The following is a 12452-nucleotide window of genomic DNA, read 5'->3' on the forward strand; positions in this document are numbered from 1 at the left end:
GAAAGTATACAATGCTAATTATTAGAGGCATTTGCAGATGCTGGAGAAAAAGAAGAGATACAGTCACTAAAAAATATCTAACAGAAATGCAATCTAACCAAAGTCACTGTAGGCTCATCATCTATTACTTCTGCTGCTTATGAGAACTAGAAGCAGACATGATTTAAAACAACAGAAGTAGCACAAAAGCAAGAATAAATCACAGAAACACAATGTATTTACTGTGGACTACACCACAATACATAGCTAAAGAGCAAGCAAAGAGAAAAATCCATCCTGACATCAAAAAGGCTTCTCCTGAAAAAAATATTTTGCTTATTACATTCATACACATCTGTCACTATAATAAGCAAAACAGCTATGTGACTTTTATATTTTTTCTAATTGCCAGAAAATATACATACATATATATATATATATATATATATATACACAAGCATTCATATCAATCCTACATAGAAATTTTTTTTCTAGATTATGTATTTTTCCATTGGTATATTCAACTGATGGAAAATGTCAGTTATAGTGGGGGGGGGGAAAAAGAGGCACTATTCATGTCTACTGCTAAAATTAAAACTGTGCAAAAATAAATCAGGACTCATAGTGCCAGAAAGACTTGTTGGGTTGTGGAGACCTGGGTTCTAATTCCTGTTCCCAGAGCTAGTTCCATGTTGAGGATTTTTTAATGAAATAATGTTTCAGCATCAAAACAAGAAAGAGTTCCAGAAAATTAGGACCAAACACTGCTCTTTTAGGTTGAAAGGAGCCAAACTAATTAAAAACCCTTTTGCAGGAGAGACTCCCTTCCCCTGCTCACTAAAATTTTCTCCTTGTTTGTTCCAGACTAAATTAATCTTTTTTGAACACAGGGGGCCTGTTCCAGATTTCAACTCTGCTTTACACTTCTGCTAGTCTGGCTTTTTGTTTCCTCAAGAGGAAGGTTTCTCTCCAAGACTTAACAGACATGAACCGAGGAGCCAGCAAAGCCCACCATGCTCTGCTTGTAATTCACCTTGCCAGTGCAACAGAGCAATTTCCTGCCAAGTTCATTCCCTCTTGGTATCAGCACATCATTCTGAGGGCTACTATCACCATTACAGTCCTAAAACATCTTTACTGTCTCCAATAAATTCACTGAATACCCATGTGCTCACAACACCTACAGATCACTTTTCTTCCCTCCACAGGAATCCATTACCTGGACAATTCACCCAGGCTGGGCTTCCCTGCACAGCTGCCCCTGGAAGAAGATTTGTAGTGCCAAAAGAGCAGCAATGTGGGAAATAAATCTTGGACACAATGCCAAAGAACAAACTCTTGGTAGCAGGGATGGATTCCAGCATTGTGCAGCAATTGAAAACTGGGAGTGAACGTGGCTCTCACCTTCCTCTCGGTAAGTCTGCGTCATCTTTCTTCCACCGCACTGTGGGAGTGGGATCCCCCTGCACCTGGCACCGGAAATCCACGGCCTCCTCCTCCAGCACCACTTGGTTAATCGGTCGCCTGAGAAACGTGGGCCGCTCTTGAAAGAGACATTAAAATTCCACAGTGAGTCACAGGGCTGAAATGAACACTTTTTGACTTTTCAGCATCTCGCTGCTTACCCATCCATCAAACAGAAAGGAGGCTGAGCTCCACAAATTCAGACAAGTGGAACTGATGATGTGCATAAAGAGCCAGTGAGAGGGCTGCCAGGCTGGAGAGGCAGGGGCTGTCCCATCCCATCCTCCAGCAAGAAGAGGATGGGAAGGAGGACCAGAGGGCAGCCTGCGCCAGGACTGACCAGCTGCCTTCCAGACAGTGGATAGCCCTCTGAGGCCGTGCCCTTCCCTGGAAAAGCTGCCGTGCTCCTGCTGCAGCAATGTATGAGCTGGAGCAGGAGCTCCCAGCAGGAGCCAGCTAGCCCTTGGCAGAGATCAATATCTTGATACTTGTGAGGAAAATTTAAACTCCGCGTTATGCACCTCAGGCAATTGTGAACTGTCCTGCACGATCCTGAAGAGATTCCCTGATCCCCATTGCCAACTTCACCATGGAAAACCAAATTAAGGTCTGAATAATAACTTCTGTTTACCCTTGTTATGTTAGGCTGCACGGCTACAAACAGTATTAATCACCATAATGTTGCACAGGCCTGCTCTAAAATCCAGATGCAGAGCCACAATCTGATCTCAGTTATACTGCTACAAAGTCCAAGCACCGGTAATTTCATTTGAAAGGATGTCACTGGGGTTAGTTTCCAAGTTGCCTTTGGAAGGCACAAATTTTGTTCTGTCCTCTCAGCCACACCACACTTTTATTGTCATCAATTATTTATGCTAGTCAAACCATTATAAGGCTGAGTTTATATGAAACAGTATTTTCACTCAAGACAGGGATTTATCATAAGGACATGTAAAACTGGTTACACACTATGTTTCATATTTCACTCTCAGCAAGTTAAGGGATATGATGTCACTTAAAAAAATTACTCAGAATTCACACAGATGCAAGCAATACCAGATTCTGACTCAGGTAATTTTTCTTGATAACTACAGTGCTAATTTTACAGGTTTGTTATGCACAATCATTATATGCAAATATTTTTTTTTTTAAAGTTAAAAGAACATTATTAAGGTTGAAAAATCAAGCAGGCCACATTTACTGAGAGAATTAAAGCTTTCTGCATGTCTTTTGATCACTTCCTTTCTGTTTATGATGCCTTATGGGACTGGCAGCAGTTATATGATCATATACTATTTTTCCCCCAAACATCTCCAGATTGTTGGTATTCACTTAATGAGCAGGTGTTTAATATTTTGTTTTAGTGGTACTGTTTAGAGGGTGGCCTCCTGTCTTTCTACTCAAGATGCACTTCAAAGACAGAATTATTAATTTCCTCATGGCCTCTATTACACCTATCTTAATGCTTTATAATCACCTCACTTATTATTATAGCTCCTCTCTGGGCTATGATAGAGATCTCAGAAAACAAGGTTAGAACTATCTGCTAAATTTTGGTGTTTAACCTGAGCCACAAAACTGACAATTTTATTTTTTTTTTTTAGGGGATGGGGAGGGGTTGGATGGAAATGAAGTTTTAATTTTGTGTGTTTAAAGCTCAGCTTCCTTTAATTCAACTGCTGACAAAAAGTGTTCATCACTTTTACAAATCGGCATATCAGTGAGAAAATGAGGAACACAAAACCACCTGTTAGTAATTATGTAAATGAATGACAGCATCACACAGGAATTCCTTATTAGCAGGGGAACCTATTGGCAGGGGAAAACATATTTTGTCAGCAGAAGAATAGACATGCTCAAGAATCTATAGCACCTTTCCAGATGATAGAGATAAAAGCATGGCTAACGGGCAAAGATTCTTCTCCCCAAGCCATGGCTTTGGTCCTATTCCTATTCCTGCCCAGGATCTTCAGATTGCAGCAATGTTTGGGCAAGTAAATTCATTTCTAGCCTCTCTGCTTATATTGAAATCTTTATGATTTCCCAGTTTAAGTCAGTGTACAAGTCATATCCAGTTCTTTGTAATTTCCTATTTCAAGCCTGCATACAAGCCCTATCCAGCTGCTGACAGTTTCCTTAGTAATTTTATCTTTTTTTTTAGCCCAGAGATATAACTTTTCACACCTGGAGCCCAGCAAGTTCTCAAATCCAATTCCTCTTCCAACTATCCATGCCTCTCCCTTTTTGTACATCACAGCAAATGGTCTCTTCTCCACTGAGTGTTTGGTCTGCACTTGAACTGGAGCTCCTGTTACCCAGGTCACACAAATACAGACCATCCACAAATTTAAGAAAAATCAGCTGAAGTACCCAAGGACCCTTCCAGAAGAGTGATAGCAGCAGGAACACAGTGTAGATAAAGGAAAATGCTGCCCAGATCTGCATTCATGGGTTCTCTGGTGTATGAATTGATGACTCTATTACATTTTCTTTTTCTTTTCAGCAGGTGCATGTTTGGCTAAATTTACTGAAAATCCTCTGGACAAGCCAAAAAAAGAGTACATCTCTGGCACAGTGTAGCTATTTCCCAACATATTTTAGGTACCTGATATTCAGTATGAGGCACATGCACTTCTCAGGACAAAAAGCTTCCTCCATTCCTCTCATTGCTGCCCATTTTACTCCAATTATCCCCTTTGCCTCCAAACTGCAAGAACTTCAACATTCTTAGAGAAGAGTGAATTATTTTGTCAATTTAATTTTGTCAACCAAAATTGGTTTTCTAGTTAGGCATGGAAAATTTTGGATAAAGCCATTTTAATTTGATAATCTTATTACAACTGGACAAAGCAAAAAACACCCCATTTTAATCCCAATGCTAAGCAATGTACTTGGCCTATCTGTAACTATCTGAATCTGGATGGGAGTATTTTAATGACACTTTCTGCAAATTTGCAACAGCATGGTTTTTACAACTTCTCTCCTAAGAAGAGCTTAGACCAACTCCAGCTCTCAGCTCATACACAATACTCTTCATTTTGGCATTTGTTTTTCAAGACATGATGCTTTAAATTTCTCTAAACTAAGAAATTCAGATCTATATCAGCTTTCTGATTGGTGATTTAGAGGCCCTGGTTAATTCCCATTGAATTTAAACAACTCTGTACACTGGCTTGGTCTGCATACAAAAATCATTTTAGACCAGGTTTACAAAAGCTGCATGTAAACATCTTAGAAATTAGAATGTGCATACTTATGAAATTGCTACTTGTGGCTGTAAATTCTCCTGTACAGGAGATGAGAAAATAAATTCCTGTCTCATTTTGAGGAGAACCCAGCTGAGGAGAAAGTAAATGGCCCTGAGGTCATTAGATAAATCACTGGATTCCACAACAAGGCAATTTGTGAGAATACACACATATTTGTTTCATATCAGCTTCTAAAACTGTGTATTTTCAAAAACATTTAAGAAGTTGCCAGAAAATTAATAGCTACGTAAGGACAGAGCCCAGTTAGCAAGGACATGTAAATACCAACAACTGCTGTTTCCATTTTTGCATCATCTCTGCATTTTGCACAGCAGGAATCAGGAAAGAACAAGTTATCTACTATGTTGCTTCCTGTATTTGTATCACTCAGAAAGCCCCTTGAATATGTCCAATAGCTAATTATACAGCTATAAAGTGATCAGAGTGAATGCCATTGCCAATGCAATTAACATTCTTTATGTGAGATTAACTGGATTTGAGTCACCTGCATAACTTGCTTACAATGTTAATCTCTCAGGAGACAGAGCACTGCTTGCCCAAGCATGCTAAATAAAGAAGGTTTCTTTGCACAGCCAGGTCAAATTTAGTTTCAGAGCTAGTCTTGGGGGGGGAAAAAAAAATCATATTTTTTTCCTCTGAAATGGTTTGCCCATAAATAAAGCCTTGTGGTATAATTAAATATTGTTACTCTGTCAACAGCATCCAGAGCACAATATATTTGAGAAACAACAAGAAAGGGTGATAAATTAAAATCATAGGCATATATAAAAATTTTAATATAGCTATTTTATAAGCTTTCACCGAGTAAATAAAGTACCCACTTCCCAGACTTTCTCTGATGAATATTAAAAATCTTTGAGGAGAACTATAAAATAGGTCATGGTTATATGTCATGTCAACCAGTCATGCTATTACTAGGGTGACCTTTATAACTTCAGAATAAGCTTTGCTTGCAGTTATAAAAGGGGATTGTTAATGCAATCTGGACACACACCTACAATCTGTTGCAGAGCTTGAGGTATGTGTTGCAAGGAAACCCACAGATCTGAGCCAGAAACAGCAAAATAATTTTCTTACTCTGGGTGCTGACACAAGTTAACCTCAGAACTCAATTTCTCCCACATTTAACAATTGGTCTGAGTATCACAGTCTATTAGAGAGACTCAGATGACCTTCAGATGTATTATTGCCCTTTCCCTGTTCCTCAAAAAGTTAGACAGCCATATATGGGGCCTCAATCTAATTAAAATGATCCTAACTACCTTAATATATTTTCTCTGCTGAGGCAACTGCTAGAGTGAAGGATTTGATGGTCTTCATAATGTAGAGCCTCAATCTGATTTAGAATTGCTCTTGTTTTCTGTCTCTTTGCTGAATGGAAGGCAACATTTTCTTAAAATGTTTTTGTGCTCTAAAAAGAACATTAAAACACAAAAGGCTTTGGAGAGGGATTTAATAGCAAATAGTTACATTTAAAAGCTGTTTGCACTTTAGCATTCTGATTCAAAAGGGAAAAAAAAGGAAACATTAGATGGTTGGAAGTAAGTTTCACTTCAGAATGCTGTCAATAGCATAGATTATTTCATTAAATGCAACCTGATCTGGATGAAGTAAAGCTCTCTGCCAAAAAAAGAACAAGTGGAAGAAGACAGGATATTACGACCTCACTAAATTTACCTATGCTGCCCAAATAAATGAAAAGAAAACTGCAAAAGAAGGTGGTTTTATATTTATAGGCATTATTCTATCTACATTATTCCCTTCTTCATTTGAGAAATAGGCACTTGTGTAGACATCACAAACTCCTACACTCTAAGCAGCACCCAAGGCATGATGAGCTTGCACAGTAAATGCATGGAACACTAATAAGAGGCAAATGCAGTAAAATTAATGTTTTCAGTTGGTAGTGGTTTTCTTCTTTTATATATATCTACAATCATATTAATTACAGTTTTTACTGACTGTTACATACACACTTTGGGGACCAAATCAGAGACTTTTTTCAGAGCTGTATTGTTATTCTATAACAACTTCTTGGTATCTGTGGATAACAAATAATCTAAAGCTAAAATGGCTTTTTGCAAACTGCCACAGGTAGACTGCAAGTGGAAAATACAGGGATTTAAAGAAAATCAGGAGGAGATTTGATCTGAAGGACAAAATACACACTGCTGATTTCTCTGTCTTGACCTATGAATGTATATCTGGTTTTGGAAGATTTTTCCATGTGCCTGAGAAAGCTTTCCAGGATACAATGGGTCAAGACTCTGCTAAGGTCTTCCACATAGGCAGAGGTCAAAAAAGTAAAACGGGGCACGGTGTCTTCATTAAAGGGATTTTGGGGATTTTTTTCTTCTAACACCATGTCATCATAGTCATTCTTTTTCTAAAACTAGGGTTTCTCTTTCAGCCTGACAATATCTACAGAACATCAAACACAAATACTTCCTCAAGCATCAGACAAGAATACCTCTTCATCCCACAGGACCTTATTAGCTGAAAAAAGGTTCAGATACCAAAGATAAAATCAAAGATTCATCCAAAACAATCTTTAATATGTCCAAATTGACACATCTTTTAAAGATATTTTTTACTCTTCTTACTTATGCTTTATATTCTTTTGAGGCTCTTCTAAATATATCTTTTTCCACTGCTTGATGCCAGCCTCTTGAAGTTGATAGACTAAGGCTTTCATTGATTTCACTGAACTTGAGAATCAATATACAAGATATACCTTTGTACATTCTCTTCAAACATTGCCATTTTAAGTGCAAAGGGAAATAAAAGAACATGAAACAGTTAACTTGAACACTTAGCTCAGAATGGTGAAGTAGCATGACAAAATGATAAAGGTTATCATAAAGAGTAATTCCTTCTTTATTTGATTTCTGGCTCCATATTATGTATTTACAAACAAAGCTTTCATACAAATTGGAATTAAACTGTTTCTGTTTTGCATCTTGCTTTAATTCTGTTCAGCCAAGGGCTACGAGCCCAAACACAAGCAATGCAACCTAATTTGTATCACTACACTTCAGAAATTGGCCTTCAGAATAGTGTGCACAGCATAATCAAGTCCCACGCTGCCTCTTTTTGTGATTATTAGGACTGAGGTTATTAACTTCCTTTAAAGTGCAACTTAAGACTGTGACAGACCCTGTCTTTCTGCTTTGCTCCAAGATTACACCTTGGAGCCTCATAAAGGCAAAAACTAGCAGTAATGCTTGAAAAAGAAGACTAACAAAATGTAGGGCATCTTGGTCAGTATTCAAAACACAGTTTTGGATAGCACTGCTTTTATGATCTTTATGGTATTTTACTATGAAAACTTGCCAATTTTTCTGCTAATAGAAGAATCAAGACTTGGGAACAAAACTAATGCAATCTGCAGAGACACTACCAGTTTACTGTTTAGAGTGCCTGAATGTTGAAAACAATGTTTCCTATGCAGATAACTTAGGGGAAAAAAGTGAAAGTTCTACATGTATTATTCATAACTATCTGTCAGTAAAGGTTATTGAATGGGTACCTAGCCAAGTGGACATATTCTGCACATGGGAAAAATTTATTTTCTCCCCCTACTGCTTCCCAAGGTTCTTATGACCCATTTTATTTTACTGTCTTTAAACTCAAGAAAAGTGTAATCTTTCAGTCTAGGCTTCCATGCTGTTCCTCTTGGGCCACCAGTTCCCACCACACTGACTCAGTTTTTCCAGAGGCAATGCCTCAAGCTAAATTTACTGTACAGGGAGCCAGAGATCTGTCACAAGTCACATGCAGAAGTTAACTTCAGGTATTACAGAAAAACTTGCAAAGCCCAAAGTAACAAGTAGATGGTTTCTGGAAAGAGAGAGCTAGTATGAACAGCTCCTTTTCCTACATAATATGTTTACTAAGGCTCCCTTCACACTGTGGAAAGGGTTTGGAGGGTTGTTATTTGGGAAAGGAATGAAGACATAATTAATATACATTCCTTTCCAGAAATAGCACCAGCTATAGGCTTGCCAGTCCCCTATTAAAATTCTCCAAGTCATTCAGTCAAGATCTCCTTGTTTTTATTGTCCATTTTCAAATATCTTCAAAGCAGTTAAAGTTTGGCACATGAACTGCATATAAGTGTTTCTAGTATATTTTTCATCAACATTTGCAGTATTCCCATGTTCCTCAGACCTGTGAGTCATATTAGAGGAAGGCTGTGGACCTAACATACAGTCCTGGTGGTTTTGCCTGTGTTCAGTGCAGCCAATTTAAACATGCAGAGCCAATCTGATGTTTCCCAGAGTCGTTGGATTTATTGGATTTATTGAGTGCTTGGAGTGACTGGACTGTCTAGTAGATACATTGCTTCCTGGAAACATCATGGATAATGCTCTCCAGTCTCTGTGCACATCCCTACTCACACATGGGCTGCTGCCTGGAGCCCAGGAATGGAATGTAACTGCTGGATAGCACAGGCAAGTCCCCTCCTTTGGAATGGAGAGGACCAGGACTAGCCTGGACATGATGTTACACAAGCCCAGTGCACCAGCACAGAGCTTCAGGGCCAGGAGGTGCCCAGGAAATGGGCACGGGGCAGCCAAACCACCTTGTGAGACAGCAGGCCATAACCTGAGCACCTCCTGCATGCCATCCTTGCACAGCAGAAAGGAAGGTGGGGAGGTGTCTGGGAATACCCAGAGAGAAGGAAAAATGTAGACAGGAAGATACTGCAGTAGGGAATTTCAAATACAATTTTCCTCAGGTAGTCTAACGCAATTAAGAAGGATTAAAATATCTAATTTCATTTATTGCTGATTTTGTTTGGTATTCACCAAATAGTTTTAGATTGTATTTTTGCAAGTTGATTGCTATGATTATACCCTGTAAAAAAAATCAGAATATTGTAATTGGTTATGTATTATTTTACATATCAAGACGAACCTAATATGCTTCATGGCTCTGCAGGATATGAAATTACATGCACATTTCAGTTTTCATTCCTACAGTTCAATGCTTTTTAACAAATTATTTTCTTAAGGATTTCTTAAGGCTTTGTAGTTTAGGACTGCAATCTGCTTGCTATCCACAGGGAGTATTACCAGAGATTAGCAGTACTTAAACTGATGAAGGAGATATGTCATGTCTCTTTTGCATCTGTATAAAGCTACAACTCTAACAGATTGGCTGCAAAGGGCATAATAATTTGACAGGGATCCTTTCTCTGGGGTGTTTTTTGGCAAGGTATAATAGTTCTGCCTTTAAAAGCCACATGTTGCCATGAATCCACAACAAACCAGTTGGGGTGGAAACCTTTTCACTTCAGAAAAGCTGGAAAGCTGCATATTCTCATAAATTTGTGGATCTTTCTAGCAAAAATCTTTCTCTGCCTTTTGTGAATCACATAATATATATATATTCTTTTCAAGTGGATAAAAAAATGTTGAATTGCACATACATGCAAACTCAGAGGTGGCAATATGAGTGACTAGGTTTTCCAGTGCACCATCTTAGACAAAAGGTGAAAAACCTCTCGAGCATCTGCTTCACAAAGGACCTCAGGATTTCTATTAAACATCTCTCAGGGGTTACAAAAGGTCTTGTTTGGAATTCCAGTACTGTATCAAAGAGGTGCAGCAGGATGGAACATTAACATTATTTCTCTCTCTTTTGTCAGCACAGACATGTTTTCCTTAGCAGCGAGGTTTTTTTCCTTATTGATTTTCCTTTGTTTGCTTAGAACCTCTTGACTAATTCCTACAAACCCATGACTGTAGGATGTACCTCAGCATGAGTTTGTGGCTTTGCTTCTTATCCAGTTGTTAGTAGGATGGATCCAGCTCTAGGTTGGGTTATTAGTCTGTTCTTGCTCTGGACCCTAACTATGGTCCAAGTGCTCCTAACAACCAACTTCTTGCCTTGCCCATCAGGTCTAAAAGCTCTTTCACACAGGAAGCTTATTCATTTTTAATTAATACAGCAGCACCAAAAATCTAAATGCTGTCCTGGCTTACAGGAGGAAAAGCTGTTTCAGGTCGTCTTAAAAATGAATGCTAAAAGTTACTGCTATACATAGTCAAAAATTTGGTTTTGGAATTGTCTCTAATGATGTTTTACTGATCAAGTGTGGGGTTTTTTTGTGCTTTCCTACAAAGATTTTATTTCACAACCCCTCAGGAAGATGGAATTATTTAAATAGGCAATCCTGGTCTAAATCTCTGGTAAGCAGGCATTGTCAACTGTATTAGAAGTAGCTTAATTACATTTGGCCACTTTGTGAGGGAGAGCACTGTCCTGCAATAACATCTCTGGTTATGCACACCACTGTGGACCTCCAATCACACTGAAACTATGTGCTTAGAAGGAAAACCTTGAGCCACCACAGCTCCATCATTATAAACTGCAGCTTTTAAAACCTGGTCTCCTTCTGAAGCCGTGAAGTGCATCTTGCACTGCTGTGTTTTGTTAAGCTTGCTTTGTCTTGTGTTTTGAGGAGCCACCCAGGGTAATTCAGCCTACACATTTGTAGGGCAAAAACAATGAAAGCAGGGATGTCCTTACCAAAGACAGTCAGCTCTGCAGGGTCGCTGTCGCGCTCCCCCACCATGTTGGTTCCCACACACGTGTACATCCCTGCATCACTTTTTCTGGTGTTGGAGATCATCAGCTTCCCACCACGGATCTGTTTCAAATCAAGGAATAGAACTTCAGGTTAAACAAAATACAGGTAGCTTCAGGTAAACAAAATACATCAGAAAAAGTGCTACCTTCTTGGGAGACAAGTTCCACAACCAAGACATTCTAAACTTTTGTTTGTAAATATATGTATAGTTTCAAAATTATGTACTTATATATTTAAATATCTTTACGCTGTTCTATTTTTATCCTACTGACTAATTTCACTTTGCAACTAATTTCAACTGCATTTGATCTTGTTCCTTTGGCTTTCATTAGATTCTTTACATTTCAAAGACTACATTTCTTGCTGTCTCTTGGCAGCAGAGTACTTTTATTTCTTGCATGGTAATGTGTAAAGCACTCTTGACATCTCTCTGAAAAAACAAGGCAATTTGACTTAGTTTTATTCAGATGATTTTATTTTACTGGTGTCTGAGCAGTTTCCTTGATCACTAACAAAGGCAGATTTTCTTTTTGTTGAGGCAAATGGACTGAATCTGGCCCAAACTGGGAATTCACCTGACAGTTCATATTTTCTTGGCTGTAAAGGGCACTTACAGAGAGAAAGAGCAGGATAGATGAAAGAAATAAAATAAAAATTTGTGGCTTGTGAAGTCACAGTGTCAAAGTGTCAAAGGTTAGACAATGGGATTCTTCAAAATAAGCTGGGGATTTAACTGAAGAAACTTGAGAGTCAGGAGATGACAGCCAGCTCTCTGCCACTCTTTGCTCTTCTACTCTTGAGTAGACCCTAGCACAGAGAGCCTGGTTCACAAACAGCAACAGCTCAGATTCTTTGGCTTGGAATAATTCCTTAGGGATCCAGAGCCACTAAAAAGCTTCCTGATAGTACTTCCATGTTGAATAAGGTCAGCACTGAATCATTCCATACAACATAAAACTTTATTGAAGAAATATTAATGGTGAAAAGCTAAGCATTTAAAAATTAGGAATGAAACATGTTCTCAACCCCTTAATTTATCTGATTTGCTTGCATGGGCCATGATTTATGTCTAATCACTTGATAAGTTCAATATTTCTGCTGGATCCTTTTCCATACAGTACAAGAAATGAACGGCCACAGAA

The 12452-nt window shown here is 38.5% G+C and overlaps 1 protein-coding gene across 5 annotated transcripts in view; it reads right to left on the reverse strand.

The window, feature by feature from the left end:
- ROBO2 (roundabout guidance receptor 2) overlaps positions 1-12452 on the reverse strand; it is an 866123-nt gene that overhangs the window by 137077 nt on the left and 716594 nt on the right. For all 5 annotated transcript variants that reach the window (XM_058019193.1, XM_058019191.1, XM_058019192.1 and 2 more), the window contains exons 4-5: positions 11250-11370; positions 1384-1522 (exon numbers count right to left, since the gene is read on the reverse strand). In XM_058019193.1, the coding sequence (XP_057875176.1) occupies positions 1384-1522; positions 11250-11370 (260 nt within the window). The remainder of the gene's footprint in view (positions 1-1383; positions 1523-11249; positions 11371-12452) is intronic.

This window comes from Melospiza georgiana, chromosome 2 (assembly GCF_028018845.1).
Source record: "Melospiza georgiana isolate bMelGeo1 chromosome 2, bMelGeo1.pri, whole genome shotgun sequence".
In the NCBI taxonomy this organism is placed as follows: domain Eukaryota; kingdom Metazoa; phylum Chordata; class Aves; order Passeriformes; family Passerellidae; genus Melospiza; species Melospiza georgiana.